The sequence below is a fragment of the Postia placenta genome (assembly GCF_002117355.1).
Source record: "Postia placenta MAD-698-R-SB12 unplaced genomic scaffold POSPLAscaffold_5, whole genome shotgun sequence".
Classification (NCBI taxonomy): Eukaryota; Fungi; Basidiomycota; class Agaricomycetes; order Polyporales; family Adustoporiaceae; genus Rhodonia; species Rhodonia placenta.
In genome coordinates, this window is record NW_020169836.1 from 2,414,404 (window position 1) to 2,440,562 (window position 26,159).

General features: G+C 53.3%; 7 protein-coding genes across 7 annotated transcripts; 3 read left to right on the plus strand and 4 right to left on the minus strand.

The window, feature by feature from the left end:
* Positions 1-1,508: 1,508 nt before the first annotated feature.
* POSPLADRAFT_1138954 (hypothetical protein) lies at positions 1,509-4,793 on the plus strand (the record flags this gene model as incomplete). Its single annotated transcript, XM_024484972.1, has 4 exons — positions 1,509-1,663; positions 4,106-4,512; positions 4,598-4,605; positions 4,644-4,793. The coding sequence occupies 4 exons, from the start codon at positions 1,509-1,511 to the stop codon at positions 4,791-4,793; spliced, it is 720 nt and encodes a 239-aa protein (XP_024340553.1).
* Positions 4,794-5,290: 497 nt separating this feature from the next.
* On the minus strand, positions 5,291-11,421 carry POSPLADRAFT_1139623 (hypothetical protein; the record flags this gene model as incomplete). Its single annotated transcript, XM_024485068.1, has 13 exons — positions 5,291-5,346; positions 5,533-5,613; positions 5,713-5,736; positions 5,812-5,913; positions 7,302-8,294; positions 8,356-8,610; positions 8,661-9,016; positions 9,086-9,138; positions 9,191-9,304; positions 9,355-9,539; positions 9,594-10,178; positions 10,238-11,030; positions 11,101-11,421. The coding sequence occupies 13 exons, from the start codon at positions 11,419-11,421 to the stop codon at positions 5,291-5,293; spliced, it is 3,918 nt and encodes a 1,305-aa protein (XP_024340554.1).
* A 2,217-nt stretch (positions 11,422-13,638) lies between these two features.
* On the plus strand, positions 13,639-14,379 carry POSPLADRAFT_1139513 (hypothetical protein; the record flags this gene model as incomplete). Its single annotated transcript, XM_024485045.1, has 2 exons — positions 13,639-13,695; positions 14,182-14,379. Coding segments are annotated over 2 exons (255 nt in total), but the record flags the coding sequence as incomplete, so codon positions are not given.
* A 692-nt stretch (positions 14,380-15,071) lies between these two features.
* Positions 15,072-15,870, plus strand: POSPLADRAFT_1055843 (hypothetical protein; the record flags this gene model as incomplete). Its single annotated transcript, XM_024480695.1, has 3 exons — positions 15,072-15,143; positions 15,205-15,612; positions 15,649-15,870. The coding sequence occupies 3 exons, from the start codon at positions 15,072-15,074 to the stop codon at positions 15,868-15,870; spliced, it is 702 nt and encodes a 233-aa protein (XP_024340556.1).
* A 76-nt stretch (positions 15,871-15,946) lies between these two features.
* Positions 15,947-19,054, minus strand: POSPLADRAFT_1055844 (hypothetical protein; the record flags this gene model as incomplete). Its single annotated transcript, XM_024480696.1, has 12 exons — positions 15,947-16,027; positions 16,082-16,180; positions 16,233-16,658; positions 16,705-16,905; positions 16,960-16,980; positions 17,053-17,084; positions 17,147-17,398; positions 17,501-17,665; positions 17,716-18,084; positions 18,132-18,348; positions 18,400-18,597; positions 18,650-19,054. The coding sequence occupies 12 exons, from the start codon at positions 19,052-19,054 to the stop codon at positions 15,947-15,949; spliced, it is 2,466 nt and encodes an 821-aa protein (XP_024340557.1).
* A 912-nt stretch (positions 19,055-19,966) lies between these two features.
* On the minus strand, positions 19,967-20,173 carry POSPLADRAFT_1138755 (hypothetical protein; the record flags this gene model as incomplete). Its single annotated transcript, XM_024484945.1, has 1 exon — positions 19,967-20,173. A coding segment is annotated over one exon (207 nt), but the record flags the coding sequence as incomplete, so codon positions are not given.
* Positions 20,174-20,881: 708 nt separating this feature from the next.
* POSPLADRAFT_1139630 (hypothetical protein) lies at positions 20,882-24,838 on the minus strand (the record flags this gene model as incomplete). Its single annotated transcript, XM_024485069.1, has 8 exons — positions 20,882-21,223; positions 21,419-22,024; positions 22,076-22,728; positions 23,837-24,044; positions 24,105-24,155; positions 24,214-24,443; positions 24,495-24,631; positions 24,693-24,838. Coding segments are annotated over 8 exons (2,373 nt in total), but the record flags the coding sequence as incomplete, so codon positions are not given.
* Between the last annotated feature and the right edge of the window lie 1,321 nt (positions 24,839-26,159).

Here is a 26,159-nt window from a genome sequence, read left to right on the forward strand (position 1 = left end):
GGAGACAAAGAAGGAGATGAAGAATGAGTCAGTGGCACAGTGGGCCGAGAAAATGGCGCAATTGCAAAAAGAAGCGAGCCAGGCGCTCGAGCAAAGCGTCAATGAAAATATATTACAACAGGAAGAAGAAGGATGCGCGGGAGTATAAAGAAGGAGATCTGGTGTGGTTGGAAGGAACCAACATCAGAACAGAAAAACCAAATAAAAAGATTGATGACAAACAATATGGTCCTTTCCGTATTGAGAAAAAGATAGGTGCAAGCGCCTTTAAATTAAAGTTACCTACATCTTGGAAGGGGATTCACCCCGTGTTCAATGAGTCACTCCTTTACCCTTATGTTGAACCCACATTCCCTAATCAGAACACTTCACATTCGATACCGCCGCTTGTAGACCAACCGGACGTTGTAGATGAGATTCTGGACTCTTGGGAACGTAAAAATGGACTACAGTACCTTGTGCATTGGAGGGGAAAACCCCGTTCTGAAAACACATGGGAACCACGTAGCGGACTATTATGTACATTGAAGGACCTTTTAGATAGATTCCATAGGGACCATCCTGAAGCGCCGAAGATGCAGAGTATTCATATACCACAGCGAGTATGCTTCTCGGAAACGGTGGAAGTAGCAGAGGGACCGGATGATCAAGAATGGAAAAAATGGGGAAATATCTATGACAGGTGGCAGGAACGTAAAAAACTCCGGCACATAATACTACACGCAAATCTTGAACCAGATGCCGAGCACATGATCCTACCAACACGCTTAAATATCGGCCATATCTGGTTCTGCGACTCAGACCATAGAGTTCACTACATCACAGTAGTCGCTACCCCATCACCCCACAAAAATCAATATCTATACCCCATCCAATCTGTCTTCAAAACCCGTGAAAACATTGTATGTACAAATCTGGAAGCGCGTCTATACGAACACTCTAGTAACTTACCGCTGGCGGTCGCCCTTTGGTAGATGTCCTCCATCGCACTATGGGTAGTGTTTGGGATAGTCGTCGCGGGATGCACAACTGCGGTGGTGTTAGTACTGGCCAAGTGGTATTGACCACAATGCGGCGCGGAGCAGATCGAGCTCCAACCTCACCCCGAACACGGCTATACGTCGCTCGTCATCAATGGGGACGCCGAACCACAACACCCGCCACCTGTCTACCTACGCAATCCAAGCAACTGGACTCTACAACAACCTCTGCAGAGCGAGGACACTTCTGCCTAAAGAGGGGGGTGATGTTACGGTTCTTTCATTTCGTACGCTTTTCGGATCATGGAACCCTCTTATTTACTTTTCCTATCATGTTTCCATCTATGGTATCTATTACTTACACATGTTGCCCTCATGTATGCTTATCAGGACTCTTCACTGATAGACACTATTTCACTGTCTCATGTCATATGTAATTACTCATGTGTTTGTACAATATATAAGCAGGCTGAAGCTGAGGGCAATCCTCAGTCTTCAGTTGGCATATTTCAGGCTAAAAACCTATTCATGTCAGCGAGCTCATTCCTGACCGTGCGGGTCAGCGCGTTTCAACACACTCCCTCGAGCAAAGCAAGCGAGGGCTCACCATCAGCAAAAGGCGGGCGAGAATATCTAGCAATACATACAAATAGAATACTTACCAGCCTTGTATGTGCTCGCCAGTCTGGTAGTCAGGTTGCGCGGCCAGATCTAATATCTATGGCAAAATGACAGAGTGTACCTGTCCGGACAATGGCTGTCGTGTCAGGTGGGGTCTGCGTAAGTGTCCGTCGCGTGTGGCAATGTCTGCGCAACACCGCACAATGTGTCACCCTATATGGCGGGTCCTGTGCAATCGACCGTCACACCAGGTATCCAGTTTCAAATTCCGTGCAAGTCGCCAGCAGGCAAGCTGACGCACGCACAATATCACCCCGATAACTCATGTATGTTGCAATGCATGGCGTTATATTGCACTTATGATAGTATACAATAAATACTGAGAATGAATACATAGTTAGACAACACAATTGGAGAACCAGCACACTACGGCATCGATCACAACATATTGATAAACACCCAAGTGAATAAACTTACCACCGCGGTCCGTTTTCATCCTCTCTGTCTTGATCCTTCTCACCTCCCAATCCGCCAGTTGCTTCCGGTCATGTTCGGTTCACCCGTGCTCGCTCATACTACCCCCTTCTCCCTGCTCACACACATAGTATGGGTAATACTCTCCATGTCCCATACCAACTGGTGTCAATGGTAGCTCACTCCAGCGCCATGGTTACGTCGCGGTCTCAGTCCCTATCTCTGTCACGGTCTCAGTCCCTATCTCTGTCGCGGTCTCAGTCACAGCCAGGAGGTACGGCATGTTCGCGTTCCTGCTCGTATTCCCGCGTGCATAAAAGCTCGCGTTCGCATGGAATCTTGAGGGTCACCACGTAGAGGGAGCTCACCGTGCATTGAGGATTCACCTTGCAGAGTGAAGTTGGGGCAATCATATCCGAGCAATGCAAAGCCGAGGGTATTGTGGCCTTGTGAGCAGATCCCATGCATGGCCCTGAGGGCATGAATTTCAATCTCATTTTGATCACGGATCTTCCTGTGCTGAGTCTTGAGCTAGCATAAGGGCTGGCAGATGATGTTGAACTCGTTGACGTGGCCAGTAACTGTGTGCGCAATAGTGTCCATGCGAGACCCATAGCAAAAAGCATCCATGACTCACCATGTACTGCTCATAGGGATGAGTATATGCATTGGAAAAGTGCATATACTCACATGTCACTGATTCCCTTGATACTTCATCCCATACAGCGCCATATGCATGGGGCAACAGTGAGGACCTCAATGACAATGAGGACGATGTCGGCTATCGCTGGTATAGAACTTGGCAAGGACAAAGAGGCTGAGGGGAAGACAAAGACGCGGGGTGGGTCGAGGATGGTAAAGGTGAAGGTCGAAGACAAGGATGACATCATGATGAGTTCACCTTCCTTTATGAGATGGCCACAAACACAATGAGTTTTCCCACGACTAGGCCGCACTTACTAATGAATAAGTGTTGGTTGTCTGTGAGGACATGAGCATAATGATGCAGGTTCTACCGTCATGTTCCAATGGAACTCATCTAGTCTCATGTTATTCTGAGCTATGACCTACAAGGATGAGTCTTTGCTCGTGCAGGCACCCATGTGATTATATTAGTAGATATCTGATTGGCATGCCTATCACAAAACCTACAAACCCACCTTATATCCTTGATATTGAGGGGGGGAGATAAAGCACTCAAGTGTGGGGGAGGTTATGCTGTTAAGCGCAACAACGAAGTGAATAAAACTGGGGGACAGGGTGCCCCAGGATGCTGCCTTATATACATGAGGGAAAACCCCCCAGGGACCGGTAATGGACCCCTGGTACCTAGCCGAGTAAGGATTACTAAGTATCATGTGCTCTGTGATTAATTAATGATGTCATAGTCTGGCCCTGCCCTGCCCTGGGCCTAGGGTCCAGAAATGACCGGCCTATGGCCTAGTGCCTGAGCCTAGCTCCTACCTATGATGTGAAAGTGATGTCATGGTCTAGACAGAGTCTGGTTTCTATCTAGGAAAGGTCCGGCATCAGAGTCTAGCCTGATGTGTCCAGAACAAGATCATGTATCGCTTATTTAAGCGGATAACCCCTTAGATATGCAGATGTACCCATATGCGGACGGATAAGTGTGGATAAGTCCCTAGACCCTTCAATATGTCCGCAGAAATAGCGGAAAAATTAGGTAAATTAGGGAAACTGTGACAATGCCTATGCCATAGAGGCATGGGTTTAACAGAACCTTACCTAGATGGCGAGCATTGGCAAACTGCCGCCAGCATGCCTTGTGAATCGCTGCTCATGTCAGTGCTTACATGCGGCACTAAAATTGCCAATGTTCCACCTGCACAGATATTCTGGCCGGCCTTTTGCTGATGGCACACACTCCCTGCTTCTCAGCACTCCCTCAAACTCAACATCCATCCTCGCACCCTCTCGGCGGGTCCACGGTCCATCCCAATACTCTGACATCCGGCCGATAGTCCATGCTCGAATGAGCTGCAACAGGCTACCCTTAGGCGCAAAGGTAGGGCATACGACGTACAGCGATCTTCATCAACTTCTCGGTTCCAACTCCTTGGCTCCAGGTTCAATCGGTGCTCTCGACAAGCGGTTCTTCGGTTTGGCGGTGCTCTCGGCGAGCGGTTTGGGTATGGCAGTTCAACAGTGCTCTTGGTGAGCAATTCAGCGGTTCAACGGTTCAGTGGTTCAACATTCGACGGCAGGGTTCGATCGGGTCCGCGTCAGGGTTCGGCAATCATACAGGGTCGATTGAGATGGCTTCGGCCCCATCCAGGCAAGCGGGTCGGCAGCGACGGCAGCGGGAATATTCTGCGGCGCAGCGGCAACCAGCAGAGCGTCAACAGCGACGGCATGTGCACGGGATTCGGCGACACAGCGAGTGGCGGGCTTCAAGCTGCCCCCAGAGCCTTGCTAGGTAGTAAACCCCCCAGTGGGCTGATGTGATTGTGTTGGAACAACCGGTGCAATGACGCAGCGAGCACGTTTGTCCACGGGTGAAGCGATGCCCGTAAGGAACAATTGCGTGTGGTACGTACATTGCGCAAGGTCGTTTTATACTACAATAGGGGCCTCCGGTCCCCGGCTACTCACGCGCCCGAGCTTGCGAGTTTGTTCCTGACCGTGCAGGTCAGCACGTTTCAACATCCCCCCGTATCCGCACCCCACCACTGCAAAAAGGGGGTCTGGGGCAGTTAGATAAGCGCACCCCGCACCCCCTCTGGCTTAAGCGCCCTGCAAGTGCCGGAATGTAACAGTCACAGTAGGCTTCTGATACCTAGAAATGATGCGATCTTTGATCGCTTTCCAAATCCGGTATTCACACCTAGCAGGTCGTGCTTGAGGAAGTGTCTGGGTGTGAGGAGTGACTCGGACTCGGCCATGTCAACAAAGGCATACCTGAGCTTGTAGAATACTTGAAAGGCCACACAAAAAATATCTATGCCGAACTCAGCCTGCAATTTCATGACCAAATAAAGTATCACGCGGAAAGCATCATGATGAAAGCTGCAACTTCTCCTGTCACAAGTTGCTATGGTGTCTAGCCGTTTTTTTAATTTTTTCCTTTCCATGGGCTTGAACCCGCAACCTCTGTACTACATGCTTGAATGGACAAGTCGTTATCTACTGTATGATTAGATTAGATGGGATGGTAGTGCACAGCACAGCTCGGGCTCTGCTGACACAGCCACTTGTTAGATTTTGGGGCCCGCGGTGTCGAGCGGGCCGATCTGATGTGTCCTGTGCCTAGCTGGGAGAATGATCATAGCACGATTGCCAAGTAAAATACATCAATCCTGTAGAGTACTTGTACTGTAGCACAGCCGTACTTGGCCCCCACGTGTTTGTAACAATCCCGCCATTTTGCTCGCTCACGTCTGCGTTCCCACTCCCCTCATCTTGTCCCCAGGCAAAAGTCAACACCACTCTGACTCACCAGCCCCCCGGGCCGCGTCAGCATGCTGTGCACGAACCAGCTGTGCACGGACCAGTGCATACAGCCTGCCCTTATCCTCTCCTGTATATAAGCCAGCCTGTCATGAGTTGGCACGACATCTAGCCGTTTTTAATTTTTTCCTTTTCGCGGGCTCGAACCCACGACCTCTGTACTACATACCTGATATGGACGCGTCACTATCTACTGTATGATTAGATTAGATGAGGCGGCAGTGCACGGCATTGCTTGGGTTCTGCTGACACAGATGCTTTGACTCACCGGCCCCCGGGGCCGCGACAGTCTGCGGTGCACGGACCCATTGCGCACGGACCAACGTGCACAGCCTGCCCTTAACTTCCCCTGTATATAAGCCTGCCTCTGCTGCCCTAGGGACCTCAGTTTCGACCTGTTGTCCCTAGGTCAGTAAGCCCTTGTACATACTTACTTTTCTATATTAACTTACTTGTCCCTAGCCTTAGGTTTGAGCACTGCTTACTGTCGCTTCGGTAAGATAAAGTCGAACGCCCCCAGTGTTTAGTTTTCCCCTGTTGCTCGACCCTAAGTCATGACTCGGCCTCTTGTTGAGCCATGTGGTGGGTGCTTCTTGTGGGAGAACAAATGTCAATGGTGAGAAAGAGAACAGAGTGCTTAGCTGAAAAGGGAAACAAAGTGTCCAAGCGTCCAGTTGTGGTCGAATCAAACTGTAATGGGCACGTCGCACCCCAGGCAGGACCTGTCAACGTCAAGAAGACCCCCTTAGGGGTGGTGCAAAATGGGTCTGAGAGGATCCCCTCCACTGTAACCCAAATAGGATATAGGGGCATCCCATCGCCATCTAGGTGCCCTTGTCACCACCATCCTGAGATGGTACGCAGATGGTATGCCGACCCTCCTCCATGAGGCTTCAAGTCCTTTGCATCGCATGTTATGTCTCTAACATCCTCCCCTAGAATGGCATTTGTTGCCTGTCTTGATGGGAGTGCACATTCGCTCCTTTTACTAGTACTTAGTAATTTATGTACATCACACCTGTAGTACACGATAATCACTCTCAATATCATTGTTTTTACTATGAAGTACTTTACACAAGATCAAGATGAGGGCCTGGGTAGCGAGTACATTGTACACAAGATTGACAATACATCATGACGGTACCTGCAAAATGCATCAAGCCTGCATGGAGGACCCGACGTCGCCTCATTGCTTGCCTTCGTCGTGGCTCTGCACGCTGGCTGTCTGCGCGCCGGCTGTCCCAGGCATCCTACAAGCAGGCGGGGCGGCTGCCTCGAAGCCGGCATACAGCATGCCTTGAGGCATGTCGGTGAATGCAGCTGCCTGGCCGAAATCCTCATAGAAATGTGGGTGGACCCTCCCCGACAGGATGTAGATGCCGTCGGGCATCATGAGGCCGGGCGCGTGGAATTCGGGTGCGCGGAACTGAGGGGGCAGTGGACGGTAATAGTGTCCTGCATCCCGTGGGTCCATCACCTCGTAGCTGTCCAGAGTCTGGCTGTCGACTGGCCAGCCGCGCGGTGCGTACCGGGGGGCATGCGGGAGGGTTGGCCGCGGGCGTGGCACGTATCCCGGTGGCGCGTTGTGCGCATGTGCGAAGGGCACCGGTGGAGGGAACATCCAATGGCCTAGCATGCTGCTAGCCCCGGCGGTGCTTGTGCTGTTGCCGTCCTCGTTGTCGTAGACTGCCAGCCGCTGGTGCAGGAGGGAGGGTGGGAGGGGAGCTGTGCCGCTGGATGGCGCTGGCGCGTGCGCACGCTTGCTGCGTCCCTCCTGTGGGCGGTGGAGCTCGGCTGGGGTGTCCTTGTCATGCTGGGCGGGAGCCTCCCAGCGATGCTCTTGGTTGTGGGTGACCTCTGTGGGGGCACCTTCTGTGGTGGCGGGGTGATGGCGGCGCTTGGGGGGCGCGTGCTCTGGTGAGCTTTCGTCTTCATGCAGATGCCGGGCGGGGCGCTGACGCTGGGCGGGAGCTTCTGTGGACGTGTCGCACTGCTCATTTGTGGTGGTATCCATAGCCCCACCGCACATTTGGGCCCCTGCATGCACCGGGCGTGGTGCGGGGCGCTTGGCTGTCTGTGCCCTAGCCATGGGCTTTTTGGGCATGCAAGGGGTCGACTGCTGCTCGACATCGCTCCCGCCTGCGCTCGCCTTGCTCCGCTTGGTGCTTTGTGCAGGGGCCTTGCCTTTGCTGGGACCCTTGCCCTTGCTTGGCTCCTTCTTGGTGCCGTCCTCGGGCTCGTCCTCGGTGTCGGACCCATTGCGGAGCGCCTTCTGCTTGGCCCCTCGTGGCTTCACCGGGGTGGGGGTCCCCTCTGAAGGCTGGTAGGCGTCCTCATCCTCGGAGTCCTCGGAGTCCTCGACATTGATGGCTTTCCGCTTGTCCGCTTGCGGCTTCACCGGGGCATCGTCATCCTCGCTGTCGTCCACATTGATCAACTTGGATGCGGTGGTCGGCTGGCTCGTCCTCGACTTGTGGATCACGACCTCAACGACCCTCGACCTCGTTAGAGAGGCCTTGGGCGGAGGCGCCTGCACGGGTGACAACGCCGCCGAGGCTGTGTCCTTGCTCAGCTCATCGGTATCCGGCGACGAGCTCTCACCGTGCTCTCCTGACGAGGCAGGTGCCTCACGCCTCGGGGGTCCCTTGCGGTCGCTTGTCCCGTTGGCGAAGTAGCGGCGCGCCCGCTTGAACGTGGCGTCGTGTGCCGGGGGTGCGCAGATGATGACCGGCAGCTTGTTCTTCTTCAGGGCTATGTAGGAAAGTAATCAGCGCACTGGCGGTGACAGGGAGCAGAACACGTAGATACTCACCTTCCTTGTCGACCCTCTCGAACTCGAAAGGGTAGTCCCTGTCCACCAGGCCCTCGATCATTCGGTCGAGTTCCGGCATGGACAGCTCCGCAATCCCTTTGGCCTTGTTGCAGCCACCGGTTTTTTCCTTGCCTGGCCAGCACACGTCGTCAGGGTAGTTCTTCCACACAAGCACTTGAGTAACCAAGAGCCCAGCATGGCGGTTCCAAGGGAACAGGTTGTTATACTTGCACTCCCAAGGGCCACCGGCGGCCACTGGCTGATCGTCAGTGTGACGCCACTTCACTGAGAGGTGAGTTGCTTACCTTCCATCTCCCTCACATTGAACCTGATGACGCCCACCTTGTCTGTCGATGAGAGCTTCTTCCTCCAATCTGGGTGCAGGAACTCGAGGCCGAACTTGCACCTGTCTAAGTCCTTTTGTGACTTGATGGTGCCCTCGTTGAAGGACACACCAGCCTGCTTCGATGGTCCTGGGACCTGCGTGGATGCCTTGGATGGTCCAGCGGCCTGCTCGGATGGTCCGGCATGTTGTTTTGAAGGTGTGCCGCCTTGCTGGCATGATGCTGCAATGGCGGGGCCACTGGGCTTGCTCTGTCCACCCACGTCCTCATTGCCGTTCTCGCTCGCCTCGTTGAGGATGCCCATGGATGTTTGATGACTGCGCCATGTAAAACATGAGCTCCATGTTGCGTTGTAGATATACATAAACACTCAATATAAATAAGACTTGAAGTGTGCGAGGGATGTGTCTTCGTTGCCCCGCAGATAGGTGCTCAGAAACTGGGAAATTATATGGTCAGTAAAGCACCCAATGTAAACAGCGAGAACTTACATTTTTTGCCGTCGCAGTCTCATAGAGCTGCGCCAGGCCCGTGTCCGTATTGACAAGATTGCCTGCCATCAGGAATGCTGTGGAGAAGTCGTATCGTAGTGCGAGGTTGTCGCACTGAGGGGGTGGTTAGTGGGCTACGTGACGCTCATGATGTAGGCACTTACGAGCTGCCTCATCTTGGCGACTGCCTTCGCAAAGTCGCGCTTGCGCTGGCCAACAGTGTGATTCGCCGCCCACACTTCGACCTCCTCGAAGGTCTCGAGGATGTCGCACCAGATGTCGGCGTGCACTTCTTTGAATAGCGCGTACGTCTTGGAGCGGATTTCGACGGTATCTGCCAAAGGAGCATCTGTGCGAGGCTCGCATTAGTATCTGTTTAGGGATGCAAAGTCCCTGTACTTACCTAGGCCGAGACGCTCGCATTCTTGCGCCTGATTCATCTTGAAGTAGTGGTCATAGATGTTCCAGTGGTTGTGGGCGGTGTTCATGCGGGCGTGATGTTGTTCGAACATCGCCTGGACACGCGCCGCTGGTAGCCCAGAGTCCTTGCTGACTTGCTCCACGATGGTATTCATGTTGGCAAACCCTATCTGCAGGATCTGGCGCACGTTGTCCAAGAGTCGCCCTGGGGTGCCGAACACGTCATTGTCAGCTTGCTCTTGTAGGGCTTGCTCTTCAGCCTCTGCGGCCTCTTCATACGACATGCCAGGCACCTCATCCCACTCCAGGCTGCCATCATGGGAGGTGTCATGCACCGCATTGTCGCCAGACTCATCCATAGGGGAACCGGCAGCACTTGCCGCTGCATTGTCCACGGTGCCTGCTTGCTGTGTGCTAGGCACATCCGTGGATGGGTCCTTCTGCGTACTCGTCACCTTGGGTGTGGGCTCAAGGGCCCTCTTAGAGGGCTGGCTGTCGCTAGGAGGGGGTGTTAAGGGTCTGTGAGGAAGGGCTTGCCGTTGTGGAAGTAGGGGCTGGGATCCGCCACCTGGAGGACGGTCCAGCCCAGCATGTCGCTTGGACCGGGGGGGGGGGGGGCTAAGGCACTTTTGTAGCGCAGAGGGTCAGCGGGATCAGTGGGATGGATATGCGACACATTGGAGGACGCCCGTGAGCGCGGGGCTATAGGTGCGACCCGTGAGGATGTTGATGCCACTTTGGAGGGAGGTGCAAGGGGCTCTGCAGAGGGTCCTGCATGGTCTGCATGTGAGACACTGGATGGGGCTCGCGAGCGCAGCGGTGCCGCCAGGTTCTGGTACGGAGACGGGTGGTAGTACATGTTCAGGTTGTGGGGGTCGAGTGCGGCAGCACCATAATGTGTGGGGGCAAAGGGTGCTGCGTGGTATGGGTACAGCAGCATGTCTTCACGTAGTGTGTGTGGTGTTGGCACATAGTGCATGGGCTGGGAGCCTCCTGCATGCGCGATGGACCCTCCGGGATGGGCGGGAGGCTCGGAGGACATTGGGGCAGAAGAGGGATCCTCTTGCTCACCGCAGATGGTTGCGGTAGGGGCGCACTTCTCTTGCACTTGGGGCGTAGTGTTCCGCAACTCCATAGAATGGAGGCTGGTGGTTTTGGGAGCGGCAGCCATCGCATCGCCCTCACGCTCGGGGTTTGGGGGCAGCATGAGCTGTGCATGGCGTGCCTGGGCCCTGTGGCTGATGCTGGTGCTTTTACCAGTTGGTTTGATTACCGTGCGCAGGCGAGTCGGGGTGGTTGGGGCAGTGTCCGTGCCTCGTGCCTCACGAGAGCGTTGTTCACGCGGTGTGGCCTCCTCATCCGCGTCTTCGCGCAACAACCGCGCTCCAGGCGGCGTGCTGGTCTTCACACGCTGTTGCATCTGAGGTGGGGTTTGATTAGTATGAGACGCGTGGAGCGTGGTGTGCCGCTGTATGACATTGGATACTCACCTGAATGAAGTATCCCGGTTCTCCAATGTCCTCTAAACGTGTCGGCACTTCCTCCTGCTTGATCACGATCTGTGGGACCTCTGGCCTGGGCAGCGATGGTGAGATTGGGTGTCGTGCGTGGCATTGCAAAGCCTCTTGGAGATGGTCTAAGGGAGTTTGGAAAGGGCGAGAGAGTCGGGGTAGATTGGGGGTGGGAGCAAGAAAAAAGGAGGTGTCAGTAGGTGGAGAGACACAGCGGGAGGAATTAGATGGTTGCCCAGGATCAGGTGGGAGCATGGGCGTGAATGCGATGAGGATCACGAGGAGAAGAGAGAGGGCCATGGTGTTAAACAAGCTCTAGAGGACATCGAAGAGAACGGTAGAGGACAGAACAGAAGCGTGTGACCCGATTTGGATGGCTTGGGCTTTGTGCAGGGATCAGCGAATTGATATCCAGTTGCCTGCTTCCTCGGTGTTACCCCATTTGGTATGCCTGGGAAGCATGCGCCCAGCTGCTTGGTTCCTCTGACTCCCTCACTGCTGTTCCCCGCTCGCATCCCTCTGACCCCCTCGGCACAGTTCCCCACTCACATTACTTCAACCCTCGCCGCCCCAGCAAGTGAAGGCTTCCGTCGGGATCGCAAAGGCGAGGGTTGAGGCCAGCTTCAACTTCGGGCATGTCACCAATGACATGCGTCGGGAGGTGATCCGCCATCAGAATAGCGGATGGTACCGCTGGCTCACCCCGAGGGCACGTGTGGCCCGTCAACTATGACGGTCAGCACCCCTAGTCTGCCCATTGCCTCAAGCGTGCACCATTTAGGGAAATAGTTTCGGGCAGCCCCTCAGGCTCGATATGGTCTGCCCGAGGATCATCCGAGCGACTCCCATTTACGCATTTTTTATTCTTTTTCCAATTGCACGGTGATGTCAATGAGGTTATACTCGTCTCTCGCTTCTCTGTGAGGTAAATGGGGTAACATCCGAAGTTAATAGTGTTATGATACATCGTTGCAAGATGAGTGGCGCTAGTGTAGTACTCTGTGTCGTAGCAGAAATAGCAGCACATCTTAGACATTATCAACACGATTGTAATTATTCCGTCATCAAGCGCACAGCGATGTCAAAGGCAATGTGTACATCGACATCTATTAATCAAAAGGTCATCGGGCACCAACATGCCGCAGTCGGCATTCAGCCATCTGCCTCATGCCGTCCAGCTTGCCTTTCCAGATGGCCCTGCCGGTGCGTATGGCCACTGTGGCCACACGGCAGGCGGCCCAAGTGCCAAGCGGTCCTACGGCATAACCACGTGTCATTTAGGACAATGGTCTCAGGCGGCCCCTCGGGCTCAATTTGGTCTGCTCAAGGGTGCCCTGAGCGATCTGCGCTGCTCCTAGGCGCCCGTGTGGCGCTCCTCAGAGATCGGTCCCCCTCGGAAATCAATGCCGGCCCCCTGTCACGAGTTGGTTGGCGTTTAGCCGCCTATTTTTAATTTTTTCCTTCTCGCAGGCTCGAACCTGTGACCTCTGTACTATACGCTCAGTAACCAATCGGACACATCCTTATCTTACTGTACAATTAGATTAGATGAGGTGGCAGTGCACGGCATCACTCGGGCTCCGCTGACACAGACACTCTGACTCACTGGCCCCCGGGGCCGCTGTAGTCTGCAGTGCACAGACCTGTTGTGCACGGACCAATGAGCACAGCCTGCCCTCAACTCCTTCTGTATATAAGCCTGCCTCTGCTGCCCTAGGGACCTCAGTTTCGACCTCTTGTCCCTAGGTCAGTAAGCCCCTATACATACTTACCTTTCTATACTAACTTACTTGTCCCTAGCCTTAGGTTCGAGCTTTGCTCACCATCGCTTTGGTAGGATTAGTTGAACGCCCCCAGCGGTTACGTTTTCCCCTGTCACTCAACCTTCAGTCGCGACATTAGGTCAAAGCTTCAAGACTTCTTTGTCGATGGCAGCCGGTGTCGACATTATCGGCGTTGGGGGGGCGGAGGACAGAGTGGGGGCGGAGGCGGTGGTTGTGGTTGTCCGCTGATCGGACCTCGAGGGGGGGACGTGCGCAGGCGGCCTCGTGGCGGAGACGGTGGTATAGGCGGGGGAGGAAGCCTAGAGGGGGCGTCACGTACGACAGGGATTGGAGGTGCGGCGGGGAGCGCGTCCGACGGTGTGGTCTGACCGAGAACTGTAGGCTTGGACTCCGGGACTCTTTCTTCACTCGCACTATCTGAAGACCCTTGCCCTTCCTCGGCTTCAGCTTTGAGATCTGCAAGGAGATTGGTGTCTCCTCGCGTTTGACTTGGGCTGGCGATGGGCCGGGGTAGGCGGGCGCTGGGGGAGACAGGGCGGCTGTGGCGAGATGCAGATCAGGACGCGAGAGTGGAACGAGGACCGAGCAGATGCTGGGCCCTGCGGATTGCCTTGTATCACTCATTATCTTGGGCGATAGATCGTGGGGTGCGATTAGGGCAAGGCTGTTATTTGCATGTGAAGAGGAGAGTGTTGGGGCCTTCAGTGACGTATACATCAACAAGGTCGTATGAGTCGAAGGCATGGATACAGCCCTGGCACGCAGCCACGATGAGGGAGAGGACGGGGAGGTGCGCGTGCTACAAATGGCTGTGCTAAACTAGCCTACACCTACAGCGCCCAAGAAGACCCTGAGGTTCGCAATTCACGTGGGGCCCAGTACTACTTTTGGCTAGTATGCAGCAGGAACCTAGACCACGCATCCATAAGGACAAGCACCACCCACTGAAGTGCAGGTGCTGAAAGGTTCATTCCTCGAGGGGTGGCGATGTAAGGTAAACTATCTACGTATTGTATGTACTGTAGGTATAGTAGGGGTGCGCACCACCCAACCTGTGGGGAAGGAAAGTGAGTGTGTAGTTTTGTATTGAATGCCGGCAGCGTTGGGAGCTTCAACCTAATGTCGCGACTGAAGGTTGAGTGACAGGGAAAAACGTAACCGCTGGGGGCGTTCAACTAATCCTACCAAAGCGATGGTGAGCAAAGCTCGAACCTAAGGCTAGGGACAAGTAAGTTAGTATAGAAAGGTAAGTATGTATAGGGGCTTACTGACCTAGGGACAAGAGGTCGAAACTGAGGTCCCTAGGGCAGCAGAGGCAGGCTTATATACAGAAGGAGTTGAGGGCAGGCTGTGCTCATTGGTCCGTGCACAACAGGTCTGTGCACTGCAGACTACAGCGGCCCCGGGGGCCAGTGAGTCAGAGTGTCTGTGTCAGCGGAGCCCGAGTGATGCCGCGCACTGCCACCTCATCTAATCTAATTGTACAGTAAGATAAGGATGTGTCCGATTGGTTACTGAGCGTATAGTACAGAGGTCACAGGTTCGAGCCCGCGAGAAGGAAAAAATTAAAAATAGGCGGCTAAACGCCGACCAACTTGTGACACCCCCAGTCCTTCTGGGTGGCCACGGCCTCCTGCAAAAGCTAGTTGTAAGAGTCCAATGTGAGCAAGCTCACCAAGCTTACATTGGACTCTTACGTGTATACGACCTGCACGCGAGCCCAAGGATCCCTACCCAGGACCGCAGGATGATCCGATTACTACAGACCATTGATGGTTCTTTGGCCTTGATTTAGTATGGCCGAGGTTCGTGACAGGGATCTGCACTGGCATTAGGTGCCCATACATTGAGCGCTCCTTGGTGCTCGCTATGATGCTCCTCGGTGATCGGTACCTGGTGCTGCAGCCAATCCCCGCTCGAATAAGGGTCCACTGATTGAGCTGCAGGACGGTCGAAAACATACTTGCAAGTCATATACAGGCTGTTTTTGAGCTCGCAATGCCTCCAATTTTGCACGCTTTGCTCGCCAATGGGCTTGCACATCGCCTGGGTACATTTGGACACCAGCGGCATTCTGAAAGGCTCTGGGCAAAGCATAAGGTGCATGCTCTAACCCTTGGGGCAGACTAGATTCTCATAGGGCTCCTTGTACGCTTTACTGCCACCATGGGCAGAGGCACCAAATACTTCACTGCCGCAGACAAGACCTTTGCCACCAAAAGGCGCAAACAGGCTCATGTAGCTACTCCAAAGTATAGCTACTAACCCCCGCCCTATCCCTTGCTAACCAAGCGTGCAGCATCAAGGCCAGCCGAAGGGCTCAGAACCGGCGTGCATATCTGCATCGCCAGCATATGTTCATGTTTCAATGACGCCGGGTTACATTGCTAAAGACCACCCCTCAGTTGAGGGCTCTCTAATACCCTCTCAGGTCCACCCTCTGAGGCCCACAGACCATCATGACATCCCCCCCGATGTTCTCACAGACGCGCACCTGCCCCTCCGCTCTCACCCGCTGCTCCTCAAGGTGCTATGCAATACGCCCCTCAACTTCAACCCTGCTAATGCCACGGCAAAGCAGATGGAGGCCGTCCTGCGCGGGCAGGCCTGGCGAACATTGCGCAACGAACGGGATCATTGTATATGCTTGTGGAACGAAGGGAGGTTGGACAAATTGCGAGGGTTGATAGAGCAACACCTCGCTGATGTGTGGGAGCATCGGCAGGTTGCTCACGCCCAGTAGGAGGAGGCTGCCATGGAGGGTGTGGACGATGACAATCACACACAAATTGTGATGTCGACCCGGGCGGAGTTTACAGCCAAGGAGGTCTTTTGCAACCTGTGGGAGCTCACGCAGCTGACGCACATGCCAGAGTACTATGGTGTATTCCATGAGCTAGCATGTTTCCCCTCACAGCAGGTCATGCTCGTGTATGAAGGCGTGGTTATTGATTCAGTATACTAAGTTTATGTGGATACAGTGCATGCTAGCGTGAACAGGAATATGCAGAAACGGCCTATGTCTGCCTCCTCGAACCCCGTCATGTCATACCCATGCAAAACTGCCGTGATGACGGCCAGTATCCATACGCTGCAGTTGTATGTGTTGTGCTGATGTGCTGCTGTCTAGGGACTGGGTGAGACTGCGCCTAGTGGCGTCGGTGAATGCTACTTACTGTGGTCGGATACACGGCCCATGCACGTTGTGCGTGGACAATGTGATGACCCTTATCCACTGCAATGTTGAGCAGGCGCGCGGTGAGCTGCATGACGTCCTATCGATGCCAATATTAGGATATGCAAGACTTTGACGCCATAATTACTTACCTGAATATGACCCTCCCATGGATGCTCCCGGGCAAAACTGTCGAAGTAGGCAACGTGCGACCAGGGAATGTCAATGGTCGCCAGCATCCAATGGTCCTCGTAGTGGATCGGGATTGTCCATACATCCTTCTCCCAGAAATGTGTGCTTGCCGCATTGCGCCAGAGGGTCGCATCACCGGCATCTGCGCGCACTAGGGGGAGCATGTATGTGGACAGGAGTGCCACCCACTCACCTCCTGGACCCAGGAAGACGAGTTGGAGGAGCTGCATGCATGCGTTGATGCAGCTATCATTCATCCACGCACTCTGGTTCTGCAGGCAACTCATGTCTGACACATCGAGGTGGATGTTGCTTTGCAACGATTGCGAGAGGACTGGGGCCGTGGCTTGCAGGAGGTGGGGAGCGTCATCGATGGTGACATGGATCTGCACACATTAGCGCAAGTGCGGTATCACGACAAGGAAGACTTACTGGAGTCTCCCATGTCATGGTTATCGTCATGACAGATGCCTCGGACCTTGCATCCTCAGGGGGCCCCTCATCGCCACTAGCGTCGTCCAGGAAGACATCCTCCACCAAATGCTGTTCTGTCTCAAGGTATGACGGTTCCTCCTCCTCCAGATGCCCATAGGGGTCTGTATCATCTTGATGGATGATGTAAGGGAGGGGAGTCTTGATGACGAACGGTCATGCATATGCTTGAGGATCGCCAAGGGCGCTGTTGACCATCTCGGACACAAGTGTGGTCTGTGCGTCAAATCATTGAGGTGAGACCAGTGGGTTCTTCCATTTGGCAGGTAGGAGCAGAAGCTCGCAGACGCATTGCTGTAGCAGAAACGCGATATCCGCATCTGGTAGGGTCCATGGTTAGTGGAAGGGGCAAGTGGTGCTAGCGATGGCTTGGTGTACTTACTGGATGATGTCGCCAATGCCAGTTTGGCGGCTGCAAGCTCACTACCATACCAACGACAGATGTTGTCTGCCTCTCTTCCTAAGCAGCGCCGCTTCTCTAGACAACGGTCTCCAAGTAGGAGCGTGCGAATACCCTTGCGGACGTCGACGTCTTTGAGCCATCGGGGGGCTTGAGCTTGTGAGGGGTCAATCCAGACATCAGCGAGGAGGCTGGCATCATCGCGGAGGGCATTGTCATGAGTTGGCATATGATCTGCATATATACCTCCGGTCAGATGTCAAGCCAAGCTTGACATTGCACCCTTTTGGTGTAGAGGTTATGATGTGAGACCGGCACATGCATTTAAATCCTCACAGGCGTTGAGGTCAGTGGGAAGTGGAAGGGGTACGGTGATGGTCCACTCCAGCTGTTTGAGTTCTTTGAGGGTCTCGCAATAGCGATTGAACTTGCGGATCACTGTCTTGAGGGCGGGTGTACACTTCGCAATTGCTTTGCGGGTCTGCTGATGGATCTTGGTGCCTATGTGACATGTTAATAGTGAGCGCTGTGCCCCGATGTCTCGCACTCACCTAGAGGGTTGTGCTGTCCACCGACCGCTTGGTCCAGCCAATCCCATTCAAAGAAGCTCCCCACTGCGCACTTGCGAATGTTGATCTTCAGGTCGCGTGCCATTAGTAGCAGCCTCACGAACTCGAGGCTGACGTTTCCAAAGTCTGGGAAGCTGTCCGTGATGTTGAGCGATGAGTATAGGACCTCTACCTTATCAACCAGGCATGTATGTGATCGTTCGAGGCTCGCGACGACTTCATGGGACTCGGCAGACGCTTCACCATTTTCAAGGACTATCCGTGTTATTCCGATAGCCTTGTTGACAGTGTCAAGGTCAGCCTGCAGGCTCAACACAACATCCAGCTCCTTCTTGAGATGCACTGGAGCATCTGTGGGAGGGTCAGCATTGGCATCATGATCATAGCAGATGCCTTACGCACTCTGATAGATGTCTGCGCTACGCATTGCTGCTTCCATTCATCTCGTAGCTCCTCCTTGGGAATACCTACTCGCGCCAGCTCTTCAAAAGATGATGCCTCCCTTGATTCCACTCCATGGCGTAGGCGTTGGGCGATCCAGTGGCCCAGATCGTCATGCAGATCAAGGCTGATAACCTTGGCCTGACAGTCGATCAGCCAGATACGCTGTGATTGCTGCGAGCGGTCATGAGAGGCATGATGCGGCGGAAACATACATGTGCTTACCGCAGATGAGCATGTGATGGGAATGAGCTTACGGAGCCTCGACCAGAGCCTCTCGACGCCCTCACCATCGGTGAGCCTGAGGCCTTCATGTAAACGGGGGTTGTAGATGATCTGACAGGCCCATTGATGGCCGTATGCGTGCATTGCGGAGATGGCGAATATGAGTTGTTGGTGGATATCAACAGGTAGGATGTTGTACTACGGGCAGTGTCAGTGTGTTCTCATGAACATGAGGGTTAGGGGTGCTTACCAGTTCGAGGCTGCGATCGATGACACAGCCAATGTCGTACAGTGCCACAACAGTCGCATTGGGGGGGAGGAATGTAAAGAGATGCTCGAGGAGCGTGATCGCATATTTCTGTTGCTCGCCTGGAGTATCTACGTTAGCTAGGAAAATGGGTATGTTGTGATGGCAGATTAGGGCCATCACGCTGGTATTGTTGAATCGATTTGCACTTGTCTTGACTTTCTTCTCGTCCGCGGCCTCATACGACTTCTCGCACTCATTGACGATGTGCGCAGGCACCTTTGGAGCGCATGAGGGTCGCGGAGGCTTCTTGCGCACTGCAATGATGCGCTGGCCGTATTCGTCGACCTGAGCCTTAGGGATGAAGAACTCGGGTTCATAGAAGTACGGCGAGTCGCCCGCATGCATGCTGTGACGTTGGCTGAATGTCGCATCCAGTGCGACATGTATGTCCGCTCCCCTGTAATGAGACGTCAATCAGCAAGTGTAGTGGACGGTCAAAGCGACAATGGACTTACTCATCAAACGACCGTCCAAATGCTGCTCCTCCAAAGCAGGCTGGACACCTCTGTCGCGACTTAGGGTCGAGCGACAGGGGAAAACCTAAAGCTGGGGGTGTTCGACTTATCTTACCGAAGCGATGGTGAGCGGTGCTCAAACCTAAGGCTAGGGACAAGTTAAGTTAGTATTGGTAAGTAAGTAAGTAATACATGAGCTTACTGACCTAGGGACAAGAGGTCGAAACTGAGGTCCCTAGGGCAGCAGAGGCAGGCTTATATACAGAGGGAGTTGAGGGCAGGCTGTGCGCGTTGGTCCGTGCGCCATGGGTCCATGCACCGCAGACTGTCGTGGCCCCGGGGGCCGGTGAGTCAAAGCATCTGTGTCAGCGGAGCCCGAGCAGTGCCGCGCACTGCCGCCTCATCTAATCTAATCGTACAGTAGGATAAGAACATGTCCAATCGATCACCGAGCTTGTAGTACAGAGGTCGCGGGTTTGAGCCCGCGAAAAGGAAAAAATTAAAAAGCGGCTAGACGCCGACCAACTCATGACAACCTCGTACTCAGGAGCCTCGTGCAGCATGTCAGAGCATCCACCGGGGGAGGTGTGCTCAGTGCATGCGCATTGTGGTTGTCTACCAGAGTGTCGACAGGATCGGGGGCAAGGCATGCATGTGCAGCATCGATCGCAGCATCGAGACAATGCTGAATTGAATGATGGAGGGTGTCGTACCACTGCGTGGCATACCCAAGGCCGCATCGAAATGGATCATGGACGGGGTCTCCCTGGTAGAGTAGAGCTCAGGTTGTCTCGATGATGGTCTAAGGAAGGGTACTTACCTTATGGTCGAGGGTCTGGAAACCGCAACGCGCATAGTGAGTGCGCAAGGTGCCAGCCAGTGCAGTCACCGTGTCAGCAGAGTGTTCGAATAATGCATGATAGAACTCCAGGAGGTCTATGGAAACAGCGGTGCGAGGGTGGGAGGGAAAGACTGGAAAGAGGCCATGATGCACAAGGACCTGGGGGATACTATAACACTGACAGGCCTTGACATCAATGGCAATTAGATCTATGAATTTTATTATTCATACATTGAGAGGGGACATGAACTACGACTTACAGCTCCAGTACAAGCACAAGATATTCACTCCTCGGGTGCTGCAGGATGAGGCCTCGCAGAACAGTTCGACCCAAGTGCATGAGGTTGAAGGTTGCCGGTACGATGTCTGCATATATTGGAGGAGAGCCAGGACTAGCTTGGGAATGAGAGCATGCCACCGGTCGAATGTTTTGTGCGCCTCTGCATCGGGTAGCAGCCGTTTGCTACGCTTGGCTGGGGGTGAGGCATCCGATGGCTCCTGGACAGGGATTTCCTGTTCAAAGGGTTCGGGTTCAAGATCAGGTGGTAGGGCGTCCTCGGGAGGGGGGCATGAGATTCTAAAGCACGCAGACAGGCTAGCAGTGCCGATGTACGAGTATCACCTGGATGACTAACTAAGACCTGATCTTTTTTGCCCCCAAGCCGACATTTTTGGGGGGTCAAAAAGTGCGCCCCTGTGCGGGGGATGACCTTCTGGTTATCGCGCGTTCTCAATGGCTGCGATCGGGGGGGTGTCGCAGGACATGGGAGCAGGTCGTTGCCGATCTGAAGAGTACTAGGTGGTGGCATGGTGAAAGCGAGAATATAGCCGGGCGAGAGAGCATAGGAGCTGATTTGAAATAGCAAAGACATGGCATCAAGAGAATATGGAAGAGTCCGGAGAGAAGTCGAGAGAATGTGGTGTATGTCCGTAAGTTTCTCGTCGGATTGGCCAACTCTGACTCGTCGGAGGTGTCAAGGGTGCATATGGCGATTTGAGAGCTTCGAGACTCAGGATCCAGAAACGGCCATACGTCTGCTCGTCCAGCACGACCCACAAACCATTAGGAGAGAATGCAGCCGTAGCGAAATTTTCACGGCCAAAAGTTGTCGAGTCGATGGTCGGCAGATTAGACGCTGGAGGTACTAACATGCCATGAGCAAACAAATTGAAGTCAGCCGCGTCGGATCTAGGATTTGCTTCCGCCCCTTGGTCGTCCTGATACGGTGATGGGGTATATACGTCTGGCTCCAACGATGCTGTATGCTCAACAGTCGTCTGCGAGTAAGCACCGCTCTCTTCCTGGGATGCAGGTTGGACTTGGAAAGTCATGTCCGACTCGAAGTCGGGGTATGACGCTCGCTCAGTAGCTGTTTCCGACTCTTCCTGTTCTTGTTGCGGTGAGTTGAGTACCAAGTCAGAGCCGGAGGGGGCGATGCCGACATCGATGAGATGTCCAGCTGTGTCGTCGGACTGAGGAAAGGGTTTTGTCCGATTGCTAATCTGATGCTCAAGATTGAGGTTGCCTGTCGTTGCATCCACTTTGTAAATGGTCCCATTCGCCGAAGCTGCCCACACTTCAGTAGTATCTGGCGCAAACGCAACGATGCTGGGACCATCGAGTAATGGAGCAGGGATGGCTTCAGTGCCTGTTTTGACATCCCAGATGCGCAAGACAAACTTCTCGTCAGGAATCAGGGCGTAACCCACATCTCTTGTACCTTTCACCACACCGCTGGAGACGATTTTCGTCCCGTCCGGAGAGAATGCCAGGGAATGCACTGTGACGTCCTTCTGAAAAAGACGCAGCGCTGGCGACCATTGTTGCAGATATCCACCAACGACAGTGGGCAATTCGGGACGATGAAATAGTGTGAAGAGTCTGTTTCTTTTTGGTGCAAAAGAAAGTGCCGCCCAGATTGACACTGAACCTTCCGAAATGGAGCTCGAGTAGAAGGCACTGAAGCGACCACCGTCGTAGACAAGGTCGTGCAGACTGGCATTCATCGGAAGTACAGCCTGACAAGAAAACGTCAGGAAACATGGGCAGGCTCGCATTTAAGAGATCACCTTGACCCATCTTAGGAGCTGTTCTAGCAAGTCCAAGATATTCCCAGACTTTCCAAGCTCACTCATGTCCTCTAACCAAGCTATCATATAAGTTTCCAACCACTGTTGTAACGTCCGTTCGAAGCCCGCGGGACAGGTGACCATGTCGCACACGTGTAGAATCCACTGCGTACATGCGTATTCTTTTGCTTCAACCTTCAGCATAGTGAGTCCTAGCGACGGCTCGCCTCGATGCTGTGCAGGCAGGCAGGGGTGAGGGTGAAGGATGCCCATGCATCGAAGAGCAAAACGGTAATTGTGGCGCTCGACATCAACAAACCAAGGCATGTCACTCCTTGACGTGTTGGATATGAAATCGCGGAAGGAAGTGTGAAGTAACTGGACAGGTTCGTCCTCGTCCACATGTGAATACTGCAGGAGATGGCGCATAGGGGAGAGAACGCCTCGTGCTCTCCGTCGCCCACCAAGAAACTGGTCAATCGCTATCGCAGAAATAGGCAGCTTGGCTGCTAGAACAAGCCCTAGCACGTCGTTGAATGCTTGCGCAAAGTCTGGCTTAAGCCAATGGCGATCGAGGGAGGAATGCAGCGCTTTGTCGTACAGATCGTCGAGTGAGCAGTGACCCGTTCCCCCGATGAGCGAATCGAGAACCTCTTCGGGATGCTGGTCTGGGAATTCTGCCGCCTTGATCATGTCGCACGCCGTCTGTGCCCATTTGAAAAGGCCTTCCGCATGATTCACCAAAGCCTGCTGCTTGGCAACATCAAGCCAGTCCTCCGGAAGCTGATGGCATTGAGCGACTTCCAGCATTCGCTGTTGCACGTAGATCGAGATATCAGAGCTACCCTCTTCGCCAATTCTGAGCTCCAGTTCTTCTTTACTGCTACGTGGGATCCTGTTCATGGCCATTCGGATATCGCTGCTGTCACGACTCGTGATGATGATGCGGATATTGTGCGGTAGTTTTGCCATCTCCACTACGATATCCAGTAGTTGCGCTCGGTTGTATTTTTGGGAGCGGGGATCATCCGAGCCGCATTCGTCTAGTCCATCGATGAGGATGACGATGGGGCCTTCGCCAATGGCGGATAGTAACGGATTCCGGAGTAGGACTTGGAACTGGACATCTAACTGCAATGCAGTCAGGTTTCCGTGGATGGCGCCGACAACTGCGTGATGAATGTGCGAGTCGAAGTGACTGAGCATGAATGCCATTGTTTTGATGACTCTATAGGGATCATTATCGGCCTCCGCGGCTTCACGGTCGAAGCACAAAAAGGCGCCCAGCCGTTTTTGCTCTTCGAAGATCATTGATAGGCTACTAGCGATGGCGCTCTTCCCTGAGCCTGCTACTCCCCTGAGCCAGAGAAGGTTCGATTCGCTCGCGGACATAGCCAAAGCCCAATTGGAGATAAAGCTGATGAACTCGAGGCGTGTGCGGGGGCAGCAGTGTCTCTGTCGACATACCATGCGAGCGGGGTCGAGACTCTGGTGCAAGACTAGTCATCGGTCGTCAGCGATTGCATAGACAGAGTGGCTAGTATACTGACATATCTCGTCTATTTCGAAGCTTTGGCGAAAGGTGGTAATAGTGACTTGAATGTCGAGACCGACGTCAAGCTGCTTAGCCAATTCACCAAATTTGACGCGATAGTCCTGTATTTGCTCGTCCACAGGCCCTACAAACGCCTTTAATGCCTTGACTGATCACGAACATGCAAGTGAGCAACGGAACAATTAACGTAAAGGACAATACGGTACCCATGAACCGGCTTTGGTTGTAACCGTCGAGGAAGATAAGGCACTCCACTGTCTGCAGCACTATCGTTTTGATAACCTCAGCGAGGGGTGCAAGGATGGAAAATTCTGCCTTCAAGGATTGGAGAGGAGTCACGAATGTGAACAATGTGGTCATTTCTTCCACTAGCGATAGAACTGCCTCATCACGATCGAATTGTGATTGTATAACCTGTGAAAAAAATGAAATTAGGGATCGGTCATACGGCGTTCTATATTGTGCGGCACATACCGCACAGAGCGAAGTAACTATCTTCACCGCTGTGCGCACATATGGATGAATCTGTTACCAATTGGTGTTCGTCAAGATTTGTCTGGTCATACGGATCAAATATATTTACATCAGCGACTGCGTCCATGATCGGACATATCTTCCCCAGTGCGTCGGCGAGGATCTTGAGCTTCTGGGAAACGGTCTGTTCGGATACAGACTTGGGCGAGAGGACGGCTTCTTCAGCATCATGCCGTTTCTGCGCGAGGTCCAAGCCGATTGCTTCAACAAAGTCTACTTCTTTGATAGATATCATGATGGTTGGTCTGAGATACTTTCCACCCATCTTCAGCTTAGCGCCTGGTGACTACACATGAGAAGCCATATAGAAATGAGAACAGCACTACTCACCTCCAGGTGCAGCGTGTGACATCAGTAAGTGGCCCACAGTGGTTTCAGCCAATCCCAGGCTCTGACGAGTTGCTTTGGGTAGGAAGCCATTGTCATAGAGCTCAAAAGATAGAGCCGTAGATTCTTGCACGCCGTTGCTGCGATATAAAGCAATCAATACTTTCCTGAGCGAAGCCAGTCGAATCTAGTCACACGTACATCTCAAAGTCTGTATTCCATATAGGAGAATTGGATACCACGACGGCTGTCTTATATTTGCGCTCATTATTCACACGCAGTTTGACATATGCGTGAGGTTCTCTTTTCACTCGACTCTGTATGTGCAGAGCGGATGCATTGGCGACTGCAGGAATCTGTCAAGGGTCTATAATATATTGTTTGGGGACGTACTCGTAATGATTACGCTACGCATAGTAGCGTCACGCTCCGACCGTGTGACTGCTAACCGGCTTGACTGCTCCATGGTGTTTGAGAACTATCGTTGCAGCTATCGTCAGGTAATATATAGGCGAAGACGAGCGCGCATTATGCACGTTCTCGGGCTTTCATGCGTTAAGCCGGGAACTTAGAAGCCATTGGCTTGCTATCTAGACGCAGAGCAGATATGCAGAGACTGGATCAGGAGAGATTATCCATAAGTGTACGATCCCAAGAGTATGAAATCTGCTTACGGACTGCGAAAACATAGTCTGCCTAGCTTTCAGGAAACCACATGAACTGACATATCACAATTGTTCCGAGATGCAAGGCACAATTCACTGCGAGGCGATATGGGCCCTGATATATTTCAGTGAGCACACACAATGTCATAACGTCAACATATGCTCGCAGGCGAACAAATGCAGAACGATTGAAACCGCACCCAAATCATCTTTCTTCCATGTAGCGCTAGTGTGGTCAGACCTACGCTGTTCGGATCTGTCCGGATGGTTTCTGCGTCTACGTTCGATTGCTATCTCATACATGAGGCCACCTGCGAGCCAATCTTGTCCATGCATCAGTGAAGCATTCCACGTTATATATCGTACATTCAATGCTATCCTAGCAGGCGAGAAGAATCTGCTCATGCAGCATACGTAAGTCGTCCACTTTAAGGTTCAGCGATTAAGATGCACGTTCCCTGGTAGGTGTGTTGAATTTGCGGCTGAGAGTCAGACCTGCCGCGCTCCTTGAATGGTATCTGGTCGTGGACAGATTGGCTACTTAGTTCCCGTCGGCGCATGGGAACCTAGTGTTAGCGTCTTATCCACCGCGCTCACCTACTAGTACCGCACATCATACCACACGGAGACCACCGAACTGCGACCACATTAAGCGTGAGAAGCAGCCATTCAGTTGTGTTCCAGAGATAAGGATGGGGGCTTTTGCATTCCCAGTACGATACGGCTGAAGAAGAGGCATGTCAGATGTTTACATCGCCCCAGAAACTTGATCGATTCATACCTAGCATGAAACAGGCTGCAGCCATCGGCAAGCCATGTAATTGAAGTGGACAGTAAATGAAACTGAAACCGACCCTGCGCAAAATCCTACCACCATTGTCAAATGGTTTCCAAGAGACGTCTACCTTAGCACTCAATCCCGGGGGCTACTGATGCCGTGAATGCAAGTTACGACAGCGCCGCTTGCGCAACGGGCGCTGTAACGGGTCCTTGCAGTATCAGC